Source organism: Urocitellus parryii, chromosome 8, assembly GCF_045843805.1.
Source record: "Urocitellus parryii isolate mUroPar1 chromosome 8, mUroPar1.hap1, whole genome shotgun sequence".
NCBI classification, from domain to species: domain Eukaryota; kingdom Metazoa; phylum Chordata; class Mammalia; order Rodentia; family Sciuridae; genus Urocitellus; species Urocitellus parryii.
This window is the reverse complement of record NC_135538.1, coordinates 9894933-9918853: the sequence shown is the minus strand read 5'-3', so window position 1 is coordinate 9918853 and position 23921 is coordinate 9894933. Positions and strand designations below refer to the sequence as shown.

The window sequence follows — 23921 nt, the reverse complement described above, 5'->3', positions numbered from 1 at the left end:
CTGGGGATGTGGTTCAGTGGGTAAGCCACAGTTGGTTCAATGCCCAGTACCAAAAAAAAGAACATGATTCCAGTTTATTCCTATCAGCACATCCAGGTAAACTAAACTAAATGATTCCCAAGAAGCATTCTAGATTTTTGTCCAAATAGTCTCTGAACCAAATGAAAAAGCTAAATCACAGCCGTACGCCTGTAATCCCAGCGTCTGGGGAGGCTGAGACAGGAGGATCACAAATTCAGAGCCCGCCTCAGCAGTTTAACAAGGCCTTAAGCAAATCAATGAGATCCTGCCTCTAAATAGAAACATACACAAGGGCTGGGGATGTGGCTCAATGGTGGAGTGCCCCCGGGTTTAATCCCCAGTACCAAGAAAAAGAAATGAAAACAAAAAGCTAAATCACTTGGCTGAATCCTAAGAGCATTGCATTGGTACAGTTTTGATTTGATGTGGCTTCTGTGGCTCAAGATATCCGTATAGTCGGTCACTGGAGGCATGACCTCTTCGCCTCTGGGGCTGCATTGCTTAGGCACACCAGACACCCAGGTGTGCCCACATGAACCTGGACAAGGCCTTGGGCTGTGGTCTGCATCTCTAAAGGCACCAAGGGGTCTCCATTACTGAACCTATAGAGTATCGCAGAGCCGTTGGGGACATCAGCCAGGCACCGGAACCACCAACCAGGTGGCCCCAGCAGGCCAGAGGGCGGAGGGAGCTGAAGGGCTCTATGGAGAACCAGGCACGGAAGCTCTACATTCAATTAGTTAGGCTGTAACCAAAAACCCATCCATCTTTGCTGGCAGGTGGCTGACTGAATTTCTATTATTAGTTGACAGGTGATGTCACAAAACCTGTCACAGATCCAACTAGGGAATCCTCAGTGGAAGATAAATGAGAAAGGGGCTGGGGTATAAACAAAGGTGCCCTCTGGTTGACCTCCAGTCACCAGACCTGGGACACATCAGCTGCTGTTCTCCTCACCCTCCTCCCCACGCCCCTCCCACCAGAACTAGGGCACCAGTTCCATGCTGTGTAAATTATCTTCCCAGCTAGGAGCCTGGCTGTTCTGTGTGAAGCTGTGAATGTACTTAACCTTCAGTAACCTTTCCATTGTTTACTTTAGAGTATACATTTGTAGCTTCTGGCAAAAGGTAGGGATGTCCTAGAGAGCTAGCCCTGCCTCCTCCTAAAGGAGCTGCTTTTTCCCCCCTGAAAGGAAAGGGAAAACCCTGGCAAGAGAGAATTTTTCCTTTTTTTTTTTTTTTCTGATTTTATTAGCTGTAAATGTGAGTACTTGTACATAAGGGTCATTCTGTGATCACAGCCTGTGCGCCTGGTTTAGGGAAGGCCGTGGGGAGCCTGCTTGCTTTACGGAGCAGGCGGTTTCTCATCCGCAGCCCTGGGGGCGGCTGGTCTGCAGGACTGCCCTGGTATATTTATAAGCCTGCCTTACCCTTTTATTATGACCTACCTGCTCAATATGCATTTCCTGGTTTGGCCAAAATTTTATTTGTAAGCAGTCATTAATTTTTTTCCTCGAAATGCCTGTGTTAGGGGCTAGGGTTGTAACTTAGCGGTCGAGTGTGCACCTAGTGCGTGTGAGGCCCTGGGTTCGAGCCTCAGCACCACATAAAAATAAATAAAATAAATCCCCGTGTTAGTAGAGATAGTCTTCCCACATGTCCGAGAAATCTCGAGTCTCTGTGTGCCAGGCATGCAGGGTGGATGGCACATAGAGCACAGCCTGTGACCAGTCAAACCAAGGGCCAGGGCCAGGCAGTTGTAATCCGGCCAGAAGGTCTGTGCTTAGAGACAGGCTTTCTAACAAGAAATCATCTACTCGTTCCCATTTCTGCCGCCTTCACAGTGTGCCCTGTAATCTGGGTACTTGTTTCACCTCTGTTTTCTCTGCAGGGACATGTGAATAATGCTAATCATAGTGAGCCCTGAGTTTCATTGGAAAGAAAGCAGAAATAGTAACAGCAAATGTTGTCCTTTCCAGTCAGCTCCACCCTGCCTGCCCTCGGTTCCAGTTGTGAACGCCCTGATTGTGAGCTCCGTGAGGGCAGGGCTGTCAGTTTGCTACACTCTGTACCCAGGTGTAGAAGAGACCTGGAGTTCAGTAGGCACCTCACCTGTGCCCAGTCAATATGTGGAACCAATGTCTGCCGACATCCAGCATGTTAAGGACCATGATGCCCGATACAGCTGGAGCCTTTAAAGTAAAATCTCAGAACTTCAGCAGCAACATTAAAGAACTCCAAACCAGAATAACTTGTGTTTTTTCGTGATGAATCTGATTTTATAACTCCAAAAACAACTGAGTTGTTAAGGGCTGTGCTTAGACACCCAGGTGTTGGGAAGGTGTTAAAATAACAGAAGGCCCATTGATACTTTGTATCATTCCTTATTTCTTTTCTGTTAAAAATTTCTCATTTCCCCAAGACTCACAACTGTTTTCTTATTTTTTTTCTAACGTAGCACAATAGTGTGCCAATTGTTGTACTAAAAATTTTATCCTGTTTTTCTTTATTTACATTTAGACTAGATAGATAACACTGGAATAAACATTGCCTAAAGCCTTCTTTTTATTATTTTCTTGGGATAAATGCTTAGGAAAGCAATTACCCAGTCAAAAGGTATAAATGTTTTATGACTCAAAAATGAAGTATATGCCCACATATTTTACTCAAAAATAATCTTACCAAGGATCAGTATAATTTTCACTATAAACAATGTGAAGCAAATAATTTTACTGACTGTTTTCAGTGGATATTGTTTCTTTTTATTTTCCTTTTTTTACTGGTACATTATAACTATACATAATAGAGGATTTGTTGTTACATATCCATACATGTACATTATTGATACTATTTCAATCAATGTGCCTTATTTTAAATTGTTTCTTTTATGTACATAAAAAGCAAAAGCCAGCCACTTGGCAACCTTTGCTTTCTTTCTCCATTTTCCCTTGCCCACCGCCAGCTAACTCAGGATCTTTGCAAGGCCCACAGACCCCCCAGTCAACTGGCAGCAATTCCATGGCAGAGGTTCCAGGCGACCTGAAGCCACCCACCCCAGCCTCCACTCCTCATGGACAGATGACCCCAATGCAAGGCGGAAGGTATGTTCAGAGAACTATGACCCATCCAGAATCAGATTTATCTTTTGATTTTTCAGGAGCAAACTTCACCAAATGAAGAAATAGTATTTCTAGTGAGTTTTTAGATGTTGATTATTATTAGCTTTTTTCATGTAATTTATTTTGGATGGTTTTTGCATTGGTAAATTTCAAGATTGGTTTATTAACTCCTACTATTATCATTAAGCTTTCACTTTTTGTTTTCTTTCCACTTTTTTTTATTGGTACATTATAGTTGTACATAATAGTGGGATTCGTTGTTACATATTCATACATGCACACAATGGCAACATAGTTTGGCCAGTATCACTCCCCAGCACTTCACCCCTCCCTGCATACCTCCCGTCCCAGTCTCTCTCCTTTGCTGATTTCCCTTTAATTTACATGAGATCCCCTCCAACTTTCTTTTCCTTTTTCTTCTCCAGCTTCTACATATTAGAAAAAAATTTCACCCTTAGCCTTCTAAGTTTGGTTTATTTCACCAGTGGTCTCTAGTTCCATCCATTTTCCTGCAGATGACATAATTTCATTTTTCTTTGTGGTTGAATAAAACTCCATTGTGTCCATATTTTCCCTATCTATTCATCCATTGATGGACACCTAGGCTGGTTCCATAGTTCAGCTATAAACATGGGTATGCATATATCACTGTAGTAAGATGACTTGCACCAACTTGTAAGTGATCCTTTTTCACTACATCCTTGCCAGCATTTATTATTATTTGTGTTTTTGATGGCTGCCATTCTGACTGGTGTGAGATTAAATCTCAGTGTAGTTTTGATTTGCATTTTTGCCTGTGCCTGATTTTAAGCTTTCATTGTTTGCATCTCTTCAGAAGCAGTACAATCAGTGTGCACGACCCTTTCTCCGACGTGAGTGATTCATCATTCCCAAAACGGAACTCCATGACTCCAAACGCCCCATACCAGCAGGGCATGAGCATGCCAGACATGATGGGCAGAATGCCCTATGAACCCAACAAGGACCCCTTTGGTGGAATGAGAAAAGGTACATGCAGAGGGGCCTCTGTCCATAAGCAGGCCTAAGGACACTCTTCGCACTGCTATTCCATTGCCAACTTACCTGTCCATTGAGAACAGGTGGAAGCGAGTGCTCTCTGGGTTTGGCGGGCCCCAGCTTTCCCACCCTTCTGTTTGTGGGAAAAATGTTAAGCATCTTAGTGCCTTATTTTCCTCATCTAGAAATTGGGAAAGTAATAGGACCTGCCTCAGAGGCGTCATGAGGATTAATTGAGTTCCTGCACATAAGCCTGTAGAGGAATAAGGGGTGCCTGTAAGCAAGCACGATCAGTACTACCTAGCAACAGTGGTGCTGTTCTGTTAGTTTGAGCCAGGCACAGTGCTAGGTGCTAGGTAGGATAAATCTTGTATAGCCCTACCCTCAAGGAACTGACACTCCTAAGAGGGGGGAGATTAGGCCTCAAATGGCTTATAAGATCATGATTGGTAGAAGAAAGGGGAAAAAAAGAAGAAAGGATAGCAAGAGGTTGGGACAATGAAGGGGAGGGAAAGCTACTGAGATTGTGTGGTTCTGAAGGCTCTGAGATGTCAGATATCTGAGGACAAGGAAGGAGCCCCCTCAGGACGTTGCTGGGCATATTTGTAGAGGGGGCAGCTGCCGGGGGCGTAGTGAATGTGGGCAGGTTGAGGCATCCAGGTCAGACAGGGACAGGCCCTCCGCCTTCATGGCAGATGGATAGATTTAGTTCTTTGCCATGTAAGGGGTGTTCAATGGGAAGTGACATGACTAGATTTTTTTGGTAAAAGTAAATTGTACATAAATAACTGACCATCTCATGGTGCATGTATTGAGAGAAGTTGAGTGGAGTCAGAAGTCCGTTGGGAGGGTGGGGTTGAGAGCCAAAGGCTGGTGGCTGGAGGCACTGGGAGAGGAACAGGACAGTGAGGGAAATCCAGCATCACTGTGACTGTGTCCAGGTGGTGAAGAGTGGCGATGTGTGCATGGTGTGACTTTGGAATCCTGAGCACAGGGACAGTCTGTAGCTGTGGGACTGAGAGTCAGAGAGCGGGAGGGTTCGGCGAACCCCTGGAGGAGGCCAGGAGTGCTGGGCGGGTTCCTCCCCAGGCTGCGTCCACATAAAGTCCTGGCTCACCCCCAGCATGTCAGCCCCAAGCAGAAAACCTGGAAGTTTGCTTTTTGTCATCCTTCCAAGTACAGCTGGGTCCTGTGAAATTGAGACATGATGCAAACATGAGTGGAAAACATTTCAGAAATAGTGAATGATATTTTTATGGAAGCACTTAACTCTGGGATCCCTTAATAAGGAAATCTGTGCTGTTATATTGTCTAAATAGAGAAGAACATAAACCTTGAAGCTTTATGTTTATGGTTTTCACAAGTATTATGGAAACTGCGCTGAATAGGGATAGGCTGTAAAAAAAAAAATCTATTTCCTGTGGATTTCTATTTATCTGTTTTAATTTGGGATTAAAGTACAAATTTTTTTAGTATTGAACTAGTGAAAGGAAAAATGAAGAAGCCCCAAAATTTAAATATTGGGTATATACCATTAAACAACTGAGAATATTTCATGTATGATATTTCAGAAAACATAAAGCAAAGATAATCTCTACTTTTTCCTTTCAAAGGTTTCAGGGCTACTTATTCCAAGTAAACATTTTGCAGACCATACAATAATCTGTAGGCTCAGAAATTCAAAAGCTTGGTGCATGTTAAAGGTAGATATTTTTCATAGTGATACTAAAGGCTAGATATAACATTTTGTCAGTGTTTTTGTGTCCGTATCCCATTTTTAGACTCTGAAAATATGAGAACAATATGGGAAAAACTAGTATTGCCAGCAGCTGGGGAGGCTGAAGCAAGAGGATTGCAAATTTGAAGCCAGCCTTAGCAAATTACCGAAGCCCTCAGCAAATTATTGAGACCCTATCTCAGAATTTTAAAAAGTACTAAGGATGGAAAGTGTGCCTGGGTTCAATCCCTAATATCAAAATAATAATAGTAGTAGGAGTGATAGTAGGAGTGACGGTTAATAGTACTCAATAGTATTCAAAATCTCGCCTCAAAATCTACTGTGGACCATTTCACTCTCCTATCTATCTGCTATTAGCTAAAGTAGTATTTGTCTTGTTCCTTATACCTATAGCTTTTCATGGTATAAAAATGAATTTGGGGGTTGGGGTAGTGATTGTGGGGTTACCTTGCCAGGCACTAGGTAGATATATAATGTGCTTCATCAGTTATGTAGACAATGACTAGAACAATCCCTAGTATATTTCAGCTCACTTGCTGAAATTTTGGTGTCCATATCCCACTTTTAGACTTTGAAAATATGACAATAATATGGAAAAAATTGTATTTTAATCCCAAATTAAAACAGATAAATAGAAATCCACAGGAAATAGATTTTTTTTACAGCCCAATCCCTATTCAGTGCAGTTTCCATTCTTTAGTTGCCTCGTTCTGTGAGGGAACTTGGCAGTGAGCTGATCAGACCACTCTCAGTGGACATCATGCTCTTTGTCATGGCTGCCACCCGGAGACAGCTGCTGTGGGAGTTGACAACCCATGGTGTGGCAGCATGGTGAACCCAAGCGCCAGGCTTTTGCCTTATTCCTGAGGTACCGATCCCGACAAGTGATCATGGTGTTTGTATGTGGCTTAAGTAGTTATTTTGAGTATCTGTAATATCTGAACACATAGCTCTACTTGCTTTTTGTAGTGGAATAGATAGATACACCTAATGCTCTAGAGGTTAGGGTTAGTTCCTAATATTTCCTGTTGTGAACAGTGATGCAGTGGCTGTTGAATTAGCAGCACTTGTGACAGTGTTTCTGCAAATCTTTCCCTCACTCAGATTGTTCAAAGGACAGGAAGTTTTGTTTGTTTTGTTTTGTTCCTTGACTAAGTATCTCAGTAATCTACGATCCAACACACCACCCCCAAACTTAGTGGCTTCAACAGCACCACTTTGCAGTGTCTTCACTGTCTCGTGGCTGTGTTAGGCTGGCTAGCTCTTGCCTCCGTATGTTGTCAGCCAGGACACTGAGGTGGCTACCAGCATCTGACAGCTAGATTGGGAGCTCTGTGAGTGGTGTCTCTTGAGTGGCCAGTCTCTACAGAAGACTCCTGGAGCTTTGGGCTGGGGACTCCTCCATAGGAAATTTTTGCCTAACTTCTTGGTCCCCATGACATGATAGATGGGGCTCAAGAAGATAAGTCTCCAAAGGGAGCTTCCAAAAGAACATGTCCCAGTTGCGAGAATTTGCTTGTACCCATTGGCCCCACTGGCCAGTACTAATCACGTGATCCAGCTCCAAGTCACTAGGGAGGAGACTTCACAGGCCGAATATCGGCAGATGTGCTTCTTGGGGTTGTGGAAGAGTAGCCTCCCTTAGCAGGTATTGAGAACTCCGGGTACTCCCAGCACATGTGTAAGAGAGTGGGTCCCCCACCCCCACCAGGGATGATTAATGTCAGTCATTCTAATGTTTGCCAGTCAGACTGTGGGGAAAAGGCCTTGTGATCGTTTTGACTTGGATTTCTTTAATTATTAGTGAGCTCCCACATCTTTTCACATGTCACTTGTTGATTGTTCATTTGTTTTTCCTTTTCTTTGAATGGGTTTGTCCAGTTTTGTCTTTTTTCCTATTGGTTTTTAAGAAATTTTTTTGTGTATCCGGGAATTAAGCTATTTAATTTTAATTATGCTACTTGATTTTTTTGTTTTCACATCTACAAAATGGAAAGTAATCCATTCCGTCAAGTAGGAGGAAGTGCACGGTGCGTGAAGGCCTTGGTCCCGAGGCGGCCTCAGGTTCGCCTCAGTGCCGGCCTAACAGATGCCTGAGCTCACGAACTTAGTCAGCTTCTGCCTCGCCCGGCATAAAAGCAACAACCATCATAGAATGAAGAAAGCATGATGTATCAATTAAAGTTTGCATTAGAATGTTTAATTTGCCTGAAGGCTCGTTTCTGGACTTGGTCCCATCTCCTCAGCTGAGCGATGCAGATTTGCACGCAGGGGCTTATTGGCGGGCTACCTCTGTTAGAAATGGCCAGGGCCCAGCCCATCTGGAGCTATTCTTACTCTGGTGATTTTCTCTGTCTGATTTTGGAAGAGTCTGTGCACAGGTGTCGTGTCGGTCTTCAGGTCTTCTCCCTCACAGTGGAGCTCACTGTGTGTACACATCTCATTGTCTTCCTCACAGCTATGCCACGAGATGTTGAGTGGCCTCTTGTATAGATAAGACTTAGACCTCATTGGTATGGACCTGGGCCCCGAGTGGTTGCTGGTTGCTGCATAACAGGTGAAGGTCCCTCAGGCTGGAGTCAAGGTGTCGGCCAGGACTCCCTCTGAGTCAGGCTCTGAGTCCTTTTCAGATTCATTCAGGTTGTTGACAGAATTCAGTTCCTGTGGTTAAAGCCTGGTTGACCACTGGCTTGTTGACTGATCCCTGCCTCCTCTCTTTAAGGCAGTCCTCCCCACAGCAGGGCAGTGGCTTCAGGACAACTGAAGGTCTCAGACTGGCTCCATCTCCAGCCTCTAGCCAGGGATTTGAAGGGCTACCTGGATACTCTCCTTCATGGTTAACTCACAGCTGATTAGTGACTTTAATTACACCTGTGAAATCCCTTTTAGCATCTAATACACCATAATCAGGGACAGCATAACCCATGCTGTTCCTAGGCTCCATCATGTTCCAAGCAAGGCAGTCATTTAAGGTACACTTTGGGATGGCAGAGGTGTCTTTGGGGACATCTTAGGGTTCTGCCCCGCCAGGACCCACCTGACTTCAGACCCTGGGCTCTCTCATTAGTATTGTGGTGTGCCATGTGGACATGGGGCAGACTCCTAGAAGGAGTTAACTTGCAGATGCCTCATTTTATGCCTTTTCTTCAAATATTGCAGTGCCTGGAAGTAGCGAGCCCTTTATGACGCAAGGCCAGATGCCCAACAGCAGCATGCAGGACGTGTACAGCCAGAGTCCCGCAGGGGCCGTGTCCAACCTGAGCATGGGTCAGCGGCAGCAGTTTCCCTATGGGGCCAGTTATGACCGGAGGTGAGTATTTTTCAAAAGGAAGACAAGAAGAATCAGGAGAAATGCTGTTCTAACTTACTCTCTGAGCCCTGGCGCTGAGCCACTGAGGGCAGCACAGTGGCCCTTCCTGTCTGGTTGCCACTGATCCCCAGGTGAGTGTCAGCTGGCTGCCTTCAGGGACAGCCACAGCAGGACCACAAAGAAGGACCTTGTCCCCAGGCAACCAGATGGCTCTGTACTTTTGTAAGCAAATTCATAGCATAAATAAGATACTCGGGGCTGTTCTGGCTGCTGCTAGAGGCTTCTCCTGTGACCTCAAGACCCAAGGCCACTCCTCAGCACACCATGCCACACTGCTGCACCCAGCGTGTACTTCCCTCTCTGAGGTGGTCACTGTCACCACAGAGAGGTGGCCCGGCTGCAGCAGGTGTGGCTTCTCTGGGAGCTACCAGACTCCTGGGTTTCGAAGAACCAGCTCTCTTCTCCCCACTCTGTTTCTTAAGGAGTGTCTGAGGGTTGTAGCGTCACACTTCGGGCGTTCCGGAAAGGTCTTCCAGATGTTGCTCCTTCTGATGTTTCCACTCTTCCTTCTAAAAAGAGAGTGCACAGTGCTCCTTGGTAAACAGTTCTGAGAAAGCCCGCCACGTGGCCTGCATGAGCTCTCTAAAGGAAGCCATCTTGTCACTGAAGTGGCCAGTTAGGCCACAGGGCCAGCCCAGAAGGAAGAGAGCCATTGAGATGTCAGAGAGAGGTCATCACAAACTGCCTACAGCAGTGGCACGGGGGAGCTTTCTTTGTGACGAGACCCCTCCCCTGTGCCCCTGGTTCAATATGCCCTCCCATTTGTGGGAGTGTCCGCTCCCTCCCATCCAGGGAGGCACTCAGGCTTTAATGTCATGTTTGATCTTCAAAGGAAAAAAAGAGGAGAGACTGGAGGCAACCAAAGAGTGTGAGTGGAGTGCCACTCACAGGGCAGAGCTGGCTCTCAGGCCACTTCCTCCAGGATCTGGGGGTGCATATGCCCAGGGACCACCTGCTGAGATGGCCCCTCTGGCCCTCCACACATGGGGTGCTCTTTAGTTTAATCAGAGGGAGGAAGTTGGGAAGATCACTGTTCTACTAGGTAAGGTTTCTCCCTGACATTTTCTGCACACCGGTTCTTGAGAGTATATAGCTATGTGGTGCCCAAGTAGCAAAACACTGTCTCATAGTGGCTGAAGAATTTGTTCTTCTAGTTGTTAACCCTGGCCATATATATATGCCTCAATCAGTTGGCCATTATAATGTTTAGTGTGCCAGATCGGGATTTTGGTTTGAGTTTAAGGCCCAGTTAAAACTGACTGACTGATTTTATTAACAAGATTACAAGAACATTTTCATATATTATTAAAAGATTTCCAGTACATATGCTTTTCTGGTTCAACCACATGAGATTTACTTCATTAAGTTTGCTTTTCTGAAAAATGTCACGTAGATTTTTATCCATGTCAATTATATTTATTTATTTCTAGATTATCATAGTAGTTTAAAAAAATTCTACGTCTTTTTTACCTGTTGATATTTAAAAATTTATTTTTTTCTTATTCCTTGATTATGTTAGGAATATATTCAATTTTGTTACTCTCTTTCTTATAAGATTCAATTTACTAATTTAAACCAACTTATTTTTCAAGAGTTCAAATTTGTTGCCCTTGAGAATATACTATTTTTATGGTATTTACAATTTCTCAGTGTAGTTGCAGTTGGAAATAAATGTATTACTTATTTCCAGGTTGTGATTTAATAGGAGTACATTTCAGTCATTGTTGTTTTTTTTCCGTAGACTTTCAGGTCATAGAACTATGAAATTTTGTGACTGTATCAGCATCATTGGAATTAGGTTTGACCTTTAAAAACTTAAACATTTTTATTCATAATGAGAAAGTAAAAAGTAGACCATTTTGTATGTGGCAGCACTTCTACCAACACTGCTTGAGACCCAGGTTCCTCTGCTTCTGACTGTCACGGTGCCTCACATGGCGTCCGTGACCCTTCCTGGGTGAGCTTCAGTGGGAGGCGGAGCTTCTCCCTCAAAGGCTTGGGCAGGTACTCACAGGTGCTGCCTGTTCAACCGGTATTTCTCTCACACCTATTAGCAACATCCCAAACCAGGAGTTTGGCAGCACTCCCGAAATGGGTGTTCCCATCCTTCTTGCTAAAAGCTGCAGCAGCTGCTGCCCAGGAAGGCTGTGGGGAGCAGTGTGTGACAGAGGAACGGCAGCACCACTGGGGGTAGAGTCTCCAAAATGGGCTGTTCATGCTGTGCTCATCCGAAATCCTTTGTGCATTAAGTTTCCTTTGAATGCCTTGTTCCAGGCATGAACCTTATGGGCAGCAGTATCCAGGCCAAGGTCCTCCGGCAGGACAGCCGCCATATGGAGGACACCAGCCTGGCCTGTATCCCCAGCAGCCGGTGAGTTGGCAAGTGGGTGTGGGTCGTTGTGTTCTCTGTTCCTCTCTGAGAATCTGAAACTCAACTTGTGTTACTTCTGACGATTTTTAGGAATTATAACCAAAATGATTAGCATTTATTGAATATTCAGGATGTATTTAATACTAAAAAGTACTTCTGGGATTTGGGAGTCAGTAATTAAACATAGCTCTTATTATATAATATTGTGAAATAAATATAACATATTAAATGAAGTTAAATACATTAATTCTTACAAATGATGACAAGACCAATGGAGAGTGAGGTGTGTTGTGAAGAGGTTCCATAGTGTGCAGTTGGCTTCTTGTCTGTGGGTTCCAAATCCATGGATTCAGCCAGCCACAGACCAAAAATGTTTGAAAGTATCTTTAAAAAAAAATTGTATCTGTACAGAACATGTACATGCTTCTTTGTCATTATTCCCCAAACAATAGAGATAGCAATTTATAAAGCATTCATTAACATTGTATAGGTATTAGAAATAATCTAAAGATGAATTAAAGTATACAGGAGGCAGTACATAGGTTATTTGCAAAGACTGCACCATATTCAGACTTGAGCGTTCTTGGATTTTGGTGTCCACAAGGGTCATGGAACCAATCCCCTGCAGATACCAAGGGACAACTGTATACTCTTGTGTCAAAAGCTGTTGTAAAACAGAAATTTGTCAGTGTTTTGAAGAATATATAGAAAAGGCAACTCAAAATGTTATATAGTAAAAGTTAATTTGTCTTTAGAAAACTAAGATATTAATGCCCCATATTCAAGTTGGTGGTGGCCATTGCTGTTTAGCTGTGTAAACCCCCAGCAGCTGTCAGAGTTGATGCTAAGGCTTGGGCCTCTGGGTGGCTTTTCAGAAACATAGGACCTCACTATTTCTAAACAACCTTTCAGATGGAAGACCTCTTGCAAAATAGAGGATTTTTTTTTTAAATTTTTATCACAAAGCAGCTTTTAAACATTTATTAGGGTTTTTTGGAGAGATATATGTAATAATAATAGTATATATATGTGTGTGTATTTTATATATGCGCACACACATACACATACATACAGTGACTTGTATTATTGAGCTGTCTGATCTTAAACAGTTTTCAGGCAAAACAAATACTAATTAAAATCTCAGCATCTCACTCCCTCCCAACCAGAGATTCCCACCCACCCTGACTAGCACTGGTCCCCAGAGTTCCCAGCTTAGTGACAGGTACTGCTGGGGCTGGACACTGGGTGACATGATGTCACAGCCTGGGGAGCTGAATCCTGTCTGGAGAACTTTCTGTAAGACATCTCTTTGGCCCTGGGACTTCTGGTGGCCCTGGGCTCCTCGGTGCTCTCCTGTGGGCCAGCCTTTTGTTTCTCAGTGTGGCTTCAAGCCCCACCCAGCACCCGCCTGTGTGCTGAGGCTGCACTGTCACCATGCTTCAAGGAGAGGAGGCTTTTGTTTCTGCCACAGAAAATTTCCAACATGTAAAAACAAACTTTGGAAACCCTCTTTGGAGTGTGTGACACAAGGCATTATGTGACATGGAAACAGTCCCAAATTGTTAGTTCTCGTTATGTAGGAGCTTCCCATGTTCATCTTGAAATGAACATTACCACCAGGTAATAACTATTTTGCATAATTTGAGCGTGCGTGATTATACCTGTAAGAGCACGCCAGCATGATTTGTCTTTATATGAATTTCAGAATTATAAACGCCACATGGATGGCATGTACGGGCCTCCAGCCAAGCGCCACGAGGGAGACATGTATAACATGCAGTATGGCAACCAGCAGCAAGAGATGTACAACCAGTATGGAAGTTCTTACTCTGGCCCGGACCGGAGGCCCCTTCAGGGCCAGTATCCATACCCCTACAACAGAGAGAGAATGCAGGGCCCAGGCCAGATGCAGCCCCACGGAATCCCGCCTCAGATGCTGGGCGGCCCCATGCAGGCATCCTCCGGTGAAGGGCCTCAGCAGAACATGTGGGCAGCGCGTAACGATATGCCTTACCCCTACCCAAACAGGCAGGGCCCGGGCGGCCCTGCACAGGCTCCCCCTTATCCAGGCATGAGCCGCACGGATGACTTGATGGTACCTGATCAGAGGATAAATCACGAGAGCCAGTGGCCTTCTCACGTCAGCCAACGCCAGCCTTATATGTCATCTTCGGCCTCCATGCAGCCCATCACGCGCCCACCTCAGTCATCCTACCAGACACCACCGTCACTGCCAAACCATATCTCCAGGGCGCCCAGCCCGGCGTCCTTCCAGCGCTCCCTGGAGAATCGCATGTCTCCAAGCAAGTCTCCCTTTCTGCCCACCATGAAGATGCAGAAGGTCATGCCCACAGTCCCCACGTCCCAGGTCACTGGGCCACCCCCCCAGCCACCCCCAATCAGAAGGGAGATCACCTTTCCTCCTGGCTCAGTGGAAGCATCACAACCAGTCCTGAAGCAAAGGCGAAAGATTACCTCAAAAGATATTGGTAAGAATTACAGAGATTTGTTCTGGAAATGAATTTCAGTTGAAGTCTAGAATTTTATTTTTTTTCCACATTGTTTTTATGAGTGCATTATAGTTGAACATAATGATGGGATTATTGCTACATATTCATATATGCACTCAATATAACCATATAATTTGGCCTAGAATTTTAATTTTAGTTGATGTAATTTTTGTTGATATTAGTAAGATAAGTTTTTTAAAAAATATTGATATTTTTGTTTTAGGTGGACACAATATCTTTATTGTTTATTTTTATGTGGTGCTGAGGATCGAACCCAGTGCCTCGCACATCCCAGGCCAGCGTGCTACCACTTGAGCCACAATCCCCAGCCCCATAAGATAAGTTCTTATGAGTGCAAATTATCAGAATGCTTTTCTATAAGAGCAATAGTTAGAAACCATTCAAATTAAGACGGTGCTGGAGAAGAACTTGAGTTGATGTGGTATTTTTAGGTGTGAATGTTGTGTGGAGATTAGAGCTTCAAATAGGAGGTCAGAGGCTGAAGTTGTGGCTCAGTGGCAGAGTGCATGCCTTGCACATGTGAGCAAGGCACTGGGTTCGATCCTCAGCACCACATAAAAATAAATCTTAAAAAATAAAGATTTTTATAAATATAATACTTATTTATTTATAAATATTATAAATAAATAAATAAGAGGTCAGGGAATCCTCAGTAATTCTATACTGTGTTTCAAGCTTAACGATTTGACATTAACCAAGCCACTTAATCCCTACATCATGTGCTAACAAACCCACTGTGAGGTCATGGAAATGCTAAGGGTGACCGTGAGAATTTGAAGGCATGCCACTCTGATTTGGTAACAACACTGTGAATTGCCATGGGAAAAAGCGGAGATTTGGCCGTCATCTGTAAATACCGTACCTGGAGCGGGCTGCTGTGTGCTCTGTAGACTTGACGTAATCTGCCCAGCACTGGCAGATGTGGCCCAGAGAGCTACTTCAGTTGAAGCTGATGTCACTTGTTCAGCCTTCAAGAGAGTGTAAATGCTCATTAGAGATCTGGAATGTCTGGGAGTACACAGTTTTTTCTGCATTTATTTAACACAAGGGAAATAATAGATGTTGGTTGTATAAGAAAAAAATTTCAGAATCACTTGACTTAAATTATTTGTAGCAATTAGAAAATTGAAGATTCTAAATTAATACATTAAAGATGTTTTTAGTCATTGGACATGAAGAAGATATATATGTAGAGAGAAAAAAGTAAGGCATTTTGATATCTGAGGGCATCACATGGGGAGAGAAACTGCAGACACTTTCACACCATTTTTTATATAGAAATATATATAAACACAATGTGTGCATATGTATGTTTAAATAAACATTTATTATTGTTTAACAATTCTTAGTATATGTTATATAAGTACTTGTCTGAAGCCTAGGGAAAAATGTGTTTTGTTTTGTTTTGTTTGATAACAGGGATTGAACCCAGGGGTGCTTTACCAGCTATATCCCCTGCCCTGGTGGTTTGTTTGTTTGTTTGTTTGTTTTTTGGTTGGGTGTGGTGTTTTTTTTTTTGTTTGTTTGTGTGTGTGTGTGTGTGTGTGTGTGTGTGTGTGAGAGAGAGAGAGAGACAGACAGACAGACATGGTCTTGCTGAGTTGCTTAGGGCCTTGCTAAGTGGCTGAGGCTATCCTTGGAACTCATGATCCTCCTGTCTCAGTCTCCTGAGTTGCTTGTTCCTTATTAAAAAAAAAAAAAAAAAAGTTTGACTTTTCTAATGTAAAAGTACTATATGACTATCTATCTTAGAAAGTTTGAAAAATAGAATTAAAATAAAGGAGGAGGGTTGGGGTTGTCGCTCAGTAGTTGCCTAGCACATGTGAGGCACTGGGTTCACTCTTCGGCACTGCATAAAAATAAAGGTATTTTGTCCATTTACAGCTTAAAACATTTTTTTTTAAATAAAATAAAGGAGGAACAAGTTCAGGGCCTTCCCCCATGACACAGTACTATGGGTGCCCAGAAACCCCCTCCTACCCTCCTAACTGTGGCTCAGGCACATCAGGTAGAACAGGGCTCCTCCTCAGTTCTGGTCTCCCACCATGCTCTCCTGCAGGGCCTCCTGAGCAGCTCCCATTGAAAAGTAATGGGTCCATTCTCCAGCCCCATCATAGGCAAATCTTATAATTCTTTATCTAATCACTTTATTTCTTCAGGAACAGGAATAAGGAAAACAAGAAAAAATACAGCCCTTTTATTTCCCATTCCTTGGTTCAGACCACACTCTGAAATCTAACCATCAAAGTGCTGATATTTGTCAGCAGCATGTTCTTGAGCAGGAGCTCAAAAACAGAAGAAGACAGCATGGGGAAATCAAGGCTTTGTATCTGAGGATGTGCTATTTGGGATTTAAATTCTCCTTTTGTGTCCTGCATACTTACCAGCCTTCCAGAGAATGCAAAAGAAGACAGGAGCACTTCCGGGCCCATTCTTACTGGAAACCAATGCATCCTTACAGACTGTTAGAGATGAGAAAGGACCCTGTGCCTAGCCCAGCCATCCTCGGCTACCAGTGGTCCATGTTTCACCAGCAAAACAACAAAAAGATCTTCGACAACAGACGTTTCTTAGCACAACCTGTCACCTCCATTTAAACTTAGAAGAGGGGCATGTTCAGCTCTCAGAGCATCTGTTTAACCCGATGCTCCACTTCTTTCCTCTCTTTCTTTTGTTACTTTCTGCCCTTTCATTCATAGAGTTCATTTTACTGATATCCTTGTTCTTTCCTGTTTTCAGTTACCCCTGAGGCATGGCGTGTGATGATGTCCCTTAAATCAGGGCTTTTGGCTGAAAGTACTTGGGCTCTGGACACTATCAACATCCTTCTCTATGATGACAGCACGGTTGCTACTTTCAATCTCTCCCAGGTGAGCAAGCTGGCACCAGTCCAGCCAGTGGCCAGATTAGAGTGTTGGGAAATGAAGTCCAGTCGTGCAACACACCTGATCTGATGCCCAGGTTGATTGGTAGTGATCAGCTAACCTCTCTAATCATTGTAGTCATAAATCGACATTGATCAATATGTAGCTGCCTGAGAATGTGATCTGCGGTGATACTCACTTCAGTCAGGTGATACACACACATACCTGTGCTTCTCAGGAAAACAGTGACTGTGGGTGGGGGGGGGTGTGTGGCCAAGTTAAATCTTTAGATGAATGTTAGCAGGCCAAAGGGAATATTAGTCAAAATATAACAAAAAGTTAAGAGTGAATCAGGGTTGAAAATATGGTTAGTTCCAATGGAACATTGCCCTACTTTTCAGGGGGATGTGATGTCTTTCAGTTAATTAAAAACAAATAGGGGCTGAGATTGTGGCTCAGTGGTAGAGCGCTTGCCTAGCATGTGTGAGGCCCTGGATTCAATTCTCAGCACCACACATATATAAATGAATAAAATAAAGGGTCATCAAAACATATATAACAACAAATGGTATGTTACAGAAAATGTATGAAGTATATAGAAGTAGAGAGGAGGTCAGTGAGCCTCACCACCCTACCCTACATCCAGCTGGAAATGTCATGGTCTTGTGGCCAAACCTCTGTCTAGATCTACGCCTTAAGCACCATCCTCTCCCACCTCCCCTTTCTTCTTTCATATATTCCTCAGTGTAATGTGGCCCAGAAGGGTGATTTTCAGTTGATAGAAAGCAGATTAATAAGGTCTTAAATGTCACACAAAGTCTCTTTTAAAAGAAAATAAATATTTTTAAAATGTATCTGGCCTTCACTAGAGTAATTAACTTTCATCCTTATAATAGGTGAGCTGTGCTAGTCACATGTTCTCACACTCAGGTCACTTTCTTAACTTCCCCTTTTCCCCAGGGGAAACGTAAGCTTCAGTTATCCAGACTCCTACCTGGAAATGGTTTCTTTGGGACCCTGAAAGCAAGTACTGTGCCAGAGTTGGTGCTTCTCACCACTTTCCAAAAGACACTGCCGGCCAACAGGACAGTGTGGTGATGCCGGTGTCTGTCAGGAGAGCCCTGGTTATGACCTACTTCTTGGAGGGCCCTTGTGTGGCAGGGCTGGCAGTGGGGTCCTGGAGCCCTCCAAGGCTCAGGGGCTCACAGGAATCGCAGCTTGCTCTCGCAGTTGGTGGCTCTCTCCTAGTGGCTTTTGTCTTTCAGCGTGAGCTGTGACTAACTGAAATGTAAAATTGCATTTTATGAAACATTTTAATTCATTTATCAAAGACTAAATTGATTTGTTTCTAATTTTCAGTGTTTATGAGCTACTACATAGTTGAAATTATCTTCTCTAAAGGATATATAGTGAATATAAATTAGGGTAACCTATGGCACCTGAGACAAAAATAACCATAAAATCCTAAGAATAATAACCATAAAAATCCCAGCAGGCAAGTCTCAGATAAATAATAGAAGAGAACGAGTCACTTTGGGTGAAAGAGTCTTTAAAATCCACATTCCTACTCTTCTAATAATGAGTGTGCTGTATCTAAACCAGGTGGATAAAGAAGAGCCGAGCGCTCCCTCATTGATGACATTAGCAATGTGGAGCAAGAAGTCAGGTTCAGGTTGGGGGAGTTGAAAGTCAGCAGCAGCGGGAGGCGTGCCTGTGTTGGCTTGGTTCATGATGTGGGATTTGGGAAGTTCACCCAGCACCCATGTGGTCCAACCCAGCCAGAAAGGTGGTCCCAGGGTTTCACCCCTCCAGTCACAGCTGATGTCATGACTGTACCTCTTCTCTCTCCTCTCCTCTAGTTGTCTGGATTTCTTGAACTTTTAGTAGAATACTTTAGAAAATGCCTGATTGACATTTTTGGAATTCTCATGGAGTATGAAGTGGGAGACCCCAGCCAGAAAGCACTAGGTCACAGTGCAGTGAAGGGAGAGGACAGCCAGTCCCTGGCAGAAGATTCTGGGAAAGAGGAGGAAGACACTGAGGGTCTCGAGGAGGAGGAGGACGAGGAGGAAGAGGAGGAAGACATGGAAAAGGTGGAGTCGGAGGCAAAGAGCAGTGCCACCCTCGGTGCCCCAGACACCACTACAGTCCCCAAAGAGAAGCCCAGACAGGCCAGTAAGTTTGACAAGCTGCCCATAAAGATTGTCAAGAAGAACCACCTGTTTGTGGTGGACCGCTCTGACCGGCTGGGCCGCGTGCAGGAGTTCAGCAGCGGGCTTCTGCACTGGCAGCTGGGGGGCGGTGACACCACGGAGCACATCCAGACCCACTTTGAGAGTAAGATGGAGATTCCTCCTCGCAGGCGCCCACCTCCCCCTTTAAGCTCCACAGGTAGAAAGAAAGAGCCAGAAGGCAAAGGTGATTCTGAAGAGCAGCCAGAGAAAAGCATCATAGCCACCATCGATGATGTCCTGTCTGCTCGGCCGGGGGCCTTGCCCGAAGAAGCAAACCCTGGACCCCAGACCGAAAGCAGCAAGTTTCCCTTTGGTATACAGCAGGCCAAAAGCCACCGGAACATCAGGCTGCTGGAAGACGAGCCCAGGAGCCGGGACGAGACCCCACTGTGCACCATCGCACACTGGCAAGACTCGCTGGCCAGGCGCTGCATCTGCGTGTCCAACATCGTGCGCAGCTTGTCTTTCGTGCCTGGCAACGACGCTGAGATGTCCAAACATCCGGGCTTGGTGCTGATCCTGGGGAAGCTGATTCTTCTTCACCACGAGCATCCAGAGAGAAAACGAGCGCCGCAGACCTACGAGAAGGAGGAGGACGAGGACAAGGGGGTGGCCTGCAGCAAAGATGAGTGGTGGTGGGACTGCCTGGAGGTCTTGCGGGACAACACACTGGTCACATTGGCCAACATCTCGGGGCAGCTAGACTTGTCCGCTTACACGGAAAGCATCTGCTTGCCGATCCTGGATGGCTTGCTGCACTGGATGGTGTGCCCATCAGCAGAGGCGCAAGACCCCTTTCCCACAGTGGGACCCAACTCAGTCCTGTCGCCTCAAAGACTTGTGCTGGAGACCCTCTGTAAGCTCAGCATCCAGGACAATAACGTGGACCTCATCTTGGCCACCCCTCCATTTAGTCGTCAGGAGAAATTCTATGCTACGTTAGTTAGGTACGTTGGGGATCGCAAAAACCCAGTCTGTCGAGAAATGTCCATGGCGCTTTTATCGAACCTTGCCCAGGGGGATGCGCTAGCAGCAAGGGCAATAGCTGTGCAGAAGGGAAGCATTGGGAACTTGATAAGCTTCCTGGAGGACGGGGTCACGATGGCGCAGTACCAGCAGAGCCAGCATAACCTCATACACATGCAGCCCCCGCCTCTGGAACCACCTAGCGTAGACATGATGTGTAGGGCGGCCAAGGCTTTACTGGCCATGGCCAGAGTGGACGAGAACCGCTCAGAATTCCTTTTGCACGAGGGTCGGTTGCTGGATATCTCCATATCAGCTGTCCTGAACTCTCTGGTTGCTTCTGTCATCTGTGATGTACTATTTCAGATTGGGCAGTTATGACATAGTGAGAAGGCAAGCATGTGTGAGTGAAGATTAGCGCGTCACATATAACTGGCTGTTTTCTGTTCTTGTTTATCCAGCGTAGGAAGAAGGAAAAGAAAATCTTTGCTCCTCTGCCCCATTCACTATTTACCAATTGGGAATTAAATAATTAATTTGAACAGTTATAAAATTAATATTTGCTGTCTGTGTGTATAAGTACATCCTTTGGGGTTTTTTATTTCTTTTTTTTTAACCAAAGTTGCTGTCTAGTGCATTCAAAGGTCACATTTTGTTTTTCACAGATTCTCTCTTTAATGTTCTTTTTTCCATGTTGTATTGCATTTTGGGGGAAGCAAATTGACTTTAAAGAAAAAGGTTTTGGCAAAAGATGCTAAGATGGGAAAATTTCACCACACTGAGTCAAAAAGGTGAAAAATTATTAGTTTCCTATGTATTTTATTCTTCAGAGAATGTTAAAAAAAAAAAAAAGTTGCATCCCATCACCCAAAGCTCTGTGCAATAGAAACTTCTAGAGATATAGGTAGAGGGGCTCAAGGAGGTGTGTCAGTCAGTAGTCAGAACTATGAATGATACTGGTTTCTCCACAGGAAGGTGGTTACATTAGGCTAGGAGCAAAAACAATGTCTTTTAAGTTAGAATTGAAAATACATACCTGATAGCGATCAATGAAAATTGCTTCCTCACCACTACCGCCATGTCTGCTGTCTGTCGTTTGGCCCCCCACATGACAGTTCTTCACAATTCCTTTAATCATTTTTTAAATATTTTTTTTTACTGCCTATGGGCTGTGATGTATATAGAAGTTGTACATTAAACATACCCTCACTTTTTTTTCTTTTTTTTTTTTTTTTTGTTTTTTTAGTACAAAGTTTTTAGTTTCTTTTTCATGATGTGGTAACTACGAAGTGATGGTAGATTTAAATAATTTTTTATTTTTATTTTATATATTTTTTCATTAGGGCCATATCTCCAAAAATAAAAAAGAAACAAAAAACACAAAAAACAAAAACAAACAAAAAAAAAAACAAAAAAAAAAGAGGGTAATGTACAAGTTTCTGTATGTATAAAGCCATGCTCTGTTTCGAGAGAGCAGCTGATCACAATTTGCTTCATAAATCAAGGTGTGGAAATGGTTGCATATGGATTGATTTAGAAATGGTTACCAGTACAGACAAAAGAAAAAATACAACTAAAAGGAAGAAACACAACTTCAAAGATTTTTCAGTGACGAGAATCCACATTTGTATTTCAAGATAATGTAGTTAAAAAAAAAAAAAAGAAAAAAACTTGATGTAAATTCCTCCTTTTCCTCTGGCTTAATGAATATCATTTATTCAGTATAAAATCTTTATATGTTCCACATGTTAAGAATAAATGTACATTAAATCTTGTTAAGCACTGTGATGGGTGTTCTTGAATACTGTCCTAGTTTCCTTAAAGTGGCTTCATAGTGACGAGTTATTTACAAGAAATAGGGGAAATACAGCAGCATCCTCAAATTACAAAGCCCTGAGGTCTGAAGGCACCTTTCGAGGGTTACCTACTCTAGAGTGGGGAGCAACACTTGGATTTTCTCAAATTATCTAGCTAATTAGTCTTTCTTTGAAGCAATTAACTCTGACATTGAGGTATGATAATTTTCAGCGTAGACGGGAAGTGGCCGCCAACCCACTGGAGGTGAGAACTCCGAAGCTGACTGGCCTGAAATGTAACACTCTGCCTTTCACTAGTCCATCGTAATTTTAATCAAAGTTCAGTCTATCCCATGTTTCTTCTGTGTGCCTCAAAGTTATTTTGCATTTAGTTTACTCCACCGTGTATAATATTTATATTGTGCAATGTTAAAAAGAATATGTTATATTGTATGTGGTGTACATAGTGCAAAGTGACTATTTCTATTTCAGGGCATATTATTATTCTCATAGTCCTTCCTACCTGGTGCACATAGCTCTTTAATACTCGTCAGTTCTAATTTAAACTTTTTCTCCAGGGGTCGTTGACTATTATTGTATAACAATCAATTTCTCTGGAACTGTTACAGAGTCATCCTGTTAGTGGACCCCTTCTTCTTCTGGCTCTACCTCTCACCCCTCTTCTAGTCACAGTGTACTCCACACTCCCAGTCCCTGACACATCTGCTTTCCTGGTTCACATTACCCACAGTAACATAAGGGAGAGTTAGACAGGAGCACGCAGTCAGAATCAGTGTAAGACATGACTCTGTAGTCACGAGGAAAAAAAAAAAAGAAGAATTTTTTCCTGCAAGCAGTCTCATCTGTCAACTCCCACATTACTTAGTCAAACAGTCTTCTTACATAACAATGCAGCCAAATATATGTTGAATTAAAAACCCATTTATAATTCTACTTTAAATACAGCTGCTTGCTAAAAACAGATTTTAGTGCTCCAAGCTTAAAACATGGAGGTTTGTAAGATGGAATTCAATATGATTCTAATTTGTCTCTCATAGTGTATGAATAAAAGGTGTATTTCATGAACTCTGAGTTATCTAATGTCCCAATTCTCTAGTCAATCAGAAGAGTAAAATCATAGACTATGAATGTCATGCTTTGAGTTGTAGCCAGTGCCCAGAGTCCGACCTTTGAGCAGCTCGTGGGCACAGGCCAACATGCAGCGCAGTCTCTAGGCTCCTCCAGGAAGATTCTAGCATCCTTTCTCCACTCTCACCCCAGAATCAAGACTCACAGAAGCCCATGAAGAATTGCAGCCTGCTTGAGATCATCTTGCCTATAAACTGAGTTATTGCTTTGTCCTAAAAATTAGTTGTTTTTTTTTTTTTTCCTATGAGGCTTTTCAGAAACTTACAGGATGCCCATACTTTAAATGTGTACCAAAAAAAAAAAAAAAAGATAAAAATAAAGGTGCAAAGAAAGTTTAGTATTTTGGAATGGTGCTATAAAGTTGAATCTGTTGGTATTTGAGTGAATTTTTTTAATGTCACATAAATGATACTATGGGGTGGCATCTGCTCAGAAATAGCTACTTGGAGTGTTTGGTTTGAGAAGGAAGCAGAATCGGTTTTTACTGATGAGTGTGGCCTGTTTGAAGATTGTTAAACTTTAAAAATCGTAATGAAGAATGCTTTTTTCCTAGTGGAGGGGGGCAGTTTACACAGCATAAACTCTGCTGCTTTAATACAAGGCATGCTGCTTCCCCTGCGAAAGCCTCCCTTTCCAAAACTGCCGAAAGTTTTTCGTCTCCTCTCAGATGACATGTGCCAGTTCCCCTATCTGTTCCCCTATGAGGAATGAAGAAAGCATTACAAATGAGCCACAATGGAGGCCAG

At 43.5% G+C, this 23921-nt stretch overlaps 1 protein-coding gene across 3 annotated transcripts in view; it reads left to right on the top strand.

The window, feature by feature from the left end:
* The window catches only part of Arid1b (AT-rich interaction domain 1B), a 397185-nt gene extending 375280 nt beyond the window's left edge, over nucleotides 1–21905 (top strand). For all 3 annotated transcript variants that reach the window (XM_077802067.1, XM_077802070.1, XM_026393857.2), the window contains 7 exons: nucleotides 2983–3121; nucleotides 3975–4147; nucleotides 9054–9204; nucleotides 11539–11635; nucleotides 13341–14124; nucleotides 16906–17036; nucleotides 18890–21905. In XM_077802067.1, coding sequence (XP_077658193.1) covers nucleotides 2983–3121; nucleotides 3975–4147; nucleotides 9054–9204; nucleotides 11539–11635; nucleotides 13341–14124; nucleotides 16906–17036; nucleotides 18890–20611 — 3197 coding nt within the window. In that variant the 3' untranslated portion in view covers nucleotides 20612–21905. The remainder of the gene's footprint in view (nucleotides 1–2982; nucleotides 3122–3974; nucleotides 4148–9053; nucleotides 9205–11538; nucleotides 11636–13340; nucleotides 14125–16905; nucleotides 17037–18889) is intronic.
* The last annotated feature ends 2016 nt before the right edge of the window (nucleotides 21906–23921 follow it).